At 45.7% G+C, this 5,000-nt stretch overlaps 1 protein-coding gene across 1 annotated transcript in view; it reads left to right on the forward strand.

Annotated features, from left to right (window-relative positions):
- The window catches only part of LOC124021622 (voltage-dependent T-type calcium channel subunit alpha-1H-like), a 150,231-nt gene that overhangs the window by 126,403 nt on the left and 18,828 nt on the right, over positions 1 to 5,000 (forward strand). Inside the window, exons 29-32 of the mRNA XM_046336759.1 lie at positions 2,667 to 2,818; positions 3,310 to 3,419; positions 3,745 to 3,878; positions 4,789 to 4,859. Coding sequence (XP_046192715.1) covers positions 2,667 to 2,818; positions 3,310 to 3,419; positions 3,745 to 3,878; positions 4,789 to 4,859 — 467 coding nt within the window. The remainder of the gene's footprint in view (positions 1 to 2,666; positions 2,819 to 3,309; positions 3,420 to 3,744; positions 3,879 to 4,788; positions 4,860 to 5,000) is intronic.

Raw genomic sequence — 5,000 nt, forward strand, 5'->3', positions numbered from 1 at the left:
CAGCTGATATCTCTACAGTATAAACCCTGCTACAGCTGATATCTCTATAGTATAAACCCTGCTACAGCTGATATCTCTACAGTATAAACCCTGCTACAGCTGATATTTCTACAGTATAAACCCTGCTACAGCTGATATCTCTATAGTATAAACCCTGCTACAGCTGACCTGATATCTCTACAGTATAAACCCTGCTACAGCTGATATCTCTACAGTATAAACCCTGCTACAGCTGATATCTCTACAGTATATACCTTGCTACAGCTGACCTGATATCTCTACAGTATAAACCCTGCTACAGCTGATATCTCTACAGTATAAACCCTGCTACAGCTGATATCTCTACAGTATAAACCCTGCTACAGCTGATATCTCTACAGTATAAACCCTGCTACAGCTGATATCTCTACAGTATAAACCCTGCTACAGCTGATATCTCTACAGTATAAACCCTGCTACAGCTGATATCTCTACAGTATAAACCCTGCTACAACCCAACCTCAGGAGTAAATGTCAGTTGTCTTTTCATTCAGTTAGAGACAGCAGGTGCGGTAGAGTGAGAGAGAGTCGAAAACAGCAGGTCCGGTGAACATGTCAGGGTTTCATAGCCGCAGGCAGAACAGTTGAAACTGGAGCAGCAGCACGACCAGGTGGACTGGGGACTGCAAGGAGTCATCAGGTCAGGTAGTCCTGAGGCATGGTCCCAAAGGCTCAGGTCCTCCGGGAGGAGAGGGAGAGGGAGAGATAATTAGAGGGAGCATACTTCAATTCACATAGGACACCAGATTAGCTACGTTAGCTACATTAGCTACATTAGCTACGTATGCTACGTTAGCTACATTAGCTACGTTAGCTATATTAGCTACGCTATCTGCGTTAGCTATATATGCTACGTTAGCTACATTAACTACGTTAGCTACGTTAGCTACATTATTTACATTAGCTACGTATGCTACGTTAGCTACATTAGCTACGTTAGCTACGTTAGCTATATTAGCTACGCTATCTGCGTTAGCTATGTATGCTACGTTAGCTACATTAGCTACGTTAGCTACATTAGCTACGTTAGCTACGTTATCTACGTTAGCTACATTAGCTACGTTAGCTATATAAGCTTCGTTCGCTACATTAGCTCTGAATGTGGGCATGATGTCGGCCCATCGTTGGGACATGCATGATTAAGGTCTGTACACCTACAGCAGCATCATCTCTCTAACAAACACTACGGTACGAAGCAGTCGGTGTTACTGTACCGGTAAACATGAGACGGTATCGTCGGTGTTGTACCGGGAAAACATGGTTTGATGGGCAGCAACACTCAGAAACATAGCTGGAACCGTTGACCAATAGAATTTACCCTTGAACAGCTGGACCAACCAGGGGACAGATAAATGGAACCGTTAACCAATAGATAAATGGCATATTTTTAGACTTCCGTAATCACAACGCCACTAAGCGGTAGTCCAGCAGGCGTTGGGATGACCTCACGTGTTTGTCTCAGCAGGGCTGGGGGTTCATTCAATATCAACATCAGTATCAATTGTAATTATTTTTTTTTTAAATGGTTCCATTATTTTGAATTAGGGAGATTTGTATTTTTTTCAATCATTGCATTTGAATTTGCACTTTCTGACTGAATTGACTGAATGTCAACTCCCAAACCATGTCTGTCTCATAGTTACTGTCTGTTACTGATGATCTCATAGTTACTGTCTGTTACTGATGATGTCACAGTTTCTGTCTGTTACTGATTATCTCATAGTTACTGTCTGTTACTGATGATGTCACAGTTACTGTCTGTTACTGATGATGTCATAGTTACTGTCTGTTACCGATGATGTCATAGTTACTGTCTGTTACTGATGATGTTACTGTCTGTTACTGATGATCTCATAGTTACTTTCTGTTTCTGATGATGTCATAGTTACTGTCTGTTACTGATGATGTCATAGTTACTGTCTGTTACTGATGATCTCATAGTTACTGTCTGTTACTGATGATGTCATAGTTACTGTCTGTTACTGATGATGTCATAGTTACTTTCTGTTTCTGATGATGTCATAGTTACTGTCTGTTACTGATGATGTCATAGTTACTGTCTGTTACTGATGATCTCATAGTTACTTTCTGTTTCTGATGATGTCATAGTTACTGTCTGTTACTGATGATGTCATAGTTACTGTCTGTTACTGATGATCTCATAGTTACTGTCTGTTACTGATGATGTCATAGTTACTGTCTGTTACTGATGATGTCATAGTTACTGTCTGTTACTGATGATGTCACAGTTACTGTCTGTTACTGATGATCTCATAGTTACTATCTGTTACTGATGACGTCACAGTTACTGTCTGTTACTGATGATGTCATAGTTACTGTCTGTTACTGATGATGTCATAGTTACTGTCTGTTACTGAATGTCAACTCCCTCAGTAATGTCTCTGGTGATGTCACTCTGGTCCTCTGTACGTGCCACATATCTCTCTCTACATGTAGGTGTTCTGACTGTGTGTGTGTGTGTGTGTGTGTGTGTGTGTGTGTGTGTGTGTGTGTGTGTGTGTGTGTGTGTGTGTGTGTGTGTGTGTGTGTGTGTGTGTGTGTGTGTGTGTGTGTGTGTGTGTGTGTGTGTGTGTGTGTGTGTGTGTGTGTGTGTGTGTGTGTTCCAGAGGCCCAACAGAGACCCTACTATGCAGACTACTCCCCGGTGCGTCTCTCCATCCACACGTTGTGCACCAGCCACTACCTGGACCTCTTCATCACCGTCATCATCGGCATCAACGTCGTCACCATGAGCATGGAGCATTACAACCAGCCACAGGTAACTATAGCAACCACACTACAACCAACCTCAGGTAACTATATCAACCACTTCACAACCAGCCTCAGGTAACTATAGCAACCACACTACAACCAGTCTCGGGTAACTATAGCAACCACACGACAACCAGCCTCGGGTAACAGAAGTAACCCCGCACATTGGTAACTATAGCAACCATACTGCAATTGGGTAACTTTGGTAACCATAGCAACAAGGAAAGTATGAAAATCAACCAACCACTGGTAACCTTGATGGTCATACTATATAACTCTAATAGTGTTCTGTCTGGTTCTTCTGGAACCTTCCTGTCTGTCTGTCTGTCTGTCTGTCTGTCTGTCTGTCTGTCTGTCTGTCTGTCTGTCTGTCTGTCTGTCTGTCTGTCTGTCTGTCTGTCTGTCTGTCTGTCTGTCTGTCTGTCTGTCTGTCTGTCTGTCTGTCTGTCTGTCTGTCTGTCTGTCTGTCTGTCTGTCTGTCTGTCTGTCTGTCTGCAGTATCTGGAGGAGGCTCTGAAGTACTGTAACTACCTGTTTACCTGTATCTTCATCATCGAGACCCTGCTGAAACTAGTGGCCTTCGGACTGCACAGGTTCTTTAAGGACAGGTACACACACACACACACTACACACACACACACACACACACACACACACACACACACACACACACACACACACACACACACACACACACACACACACACACACACACACACACACACACACACACACACACACACACACACACACACACACACACACACACACACACACACACACACACACACACACACACACTACACACACACACACACACACACACACACACACACACACACACAAACACACATGCGCACACACACACACAAAAACTGTTCCTCACTCGGGCATTGGATCTTGACACAAAAGTGTGTGTGTGTGTATGTCCAGGTGGAACCAGCTGGACCTGGCCATAGTGCTGCTGTCCATCATGGGCATCACTCTGGAGGAGCTGAAGATGAACGCATCGCTACCCATCAACCCCACCATCATCAGGATCATGAGAGTTCTGCGGATCGCTAGAGGTAAACACAGCCCTGAGGACCACTAGAGGTAGACACAGCCCTGAGGACCACTAGAGGTAGACACACAGCCCTGAGGATTACTAGAGGTAGACACACAGCCCTGAGGATCACTAGAGGTAGACACACAGCCCTGAGGACCACTAGAGGTAGACACACAGCCCTGAGGATCACTAGAGGTAGACACAGCCCTGAGGATCACTAGAGGTAGAAACAGCCCTGAGGATCACTAGAGGTAGTCACACAGCCCTGAGGAGAGGTATCACACAGCCCTGAGGATCACTAGAGGTAGACACACAGCCCTGAGGATCACTAGAGGTAGACACACAGCCCTGAGGATCACTAGAGGTAGACACAGCCCTGAGGATCACTAGAGGTAGTCACACAGCCCTGAGGATCACTAGAGGTAGACACACAGCCCTGAGGATCACTAGAGGTAGAAACAGCCCTGAGGATCACTAGAGGTAGTCACACAGCCCTGAGGATCACTAGAGGTAGACACACAGCCCTGAGGATCACTAGAGGTAGACACACAGCCCTGAGGACCACTAGAGGTAGACACAGCCCTGAGGACCACTAGAGGTAGACACACAGCCTTGAGGATCACTAGAGGTAGTCACACAGCCCTGAGGATCACTAGAGGTAGCCACAGCCCTGAGGATCACTAGAGGTAGACACAGCCCTGAGTATCACTAGAGGTAGACACACAGCCCTGAGGATCACTAGAGGTAGACACAGCCCTGAATATCACTAGAGGTAGACACACAGCCCTGAGGATCATCTAGAGGTAGACACAGCCCTGAGGATCACTAGAGGTAGACACAGCCCTGAGTATCACTAGAGGTAGACACAGCCCTGAGGATCACTAGAGGTAGACACACTGGCTATAGTGTTGTGTTGTCTCTCTCCTCAGTGTTGAAGCTGTTGAAGATGGCTACAGGGATGAGAGCTCTTCTGGACACGGTCATGCAGGCCTTGCCACAGGTAACGTACGCACGTGTGTGTGTGTGTGTGTGTGTGTGTGTGTGTGTGTGTGTGTGTGTGTGTGTGTGTGTGTGTGTGTGTGTGTGTGTGTGTGTGTGTGTGTGTGTGTGTGTGTGTGTGTGTGTGTGTGTGTGTGTGTGT

The sequence above is a fragment of the Oncorhynchus gorbuscha genome, unplaced genomic scaffold (genome assembly GCF_021184085.1).
Source record: "Oncorhynchus gorbuscha isolate QuinsamMale2020 ecotype Even-year unplaced genomic scaffold, OgorEven_v1.0 Un_scaffold_1148, whole genome shotgun sequence".
NCBI lineage: Eukaryota > Metazoa > Chordata > Actinopteri > Salmoniformes > Salmonidae > Oncorhynchus > Oncorhynchus gorbuscha.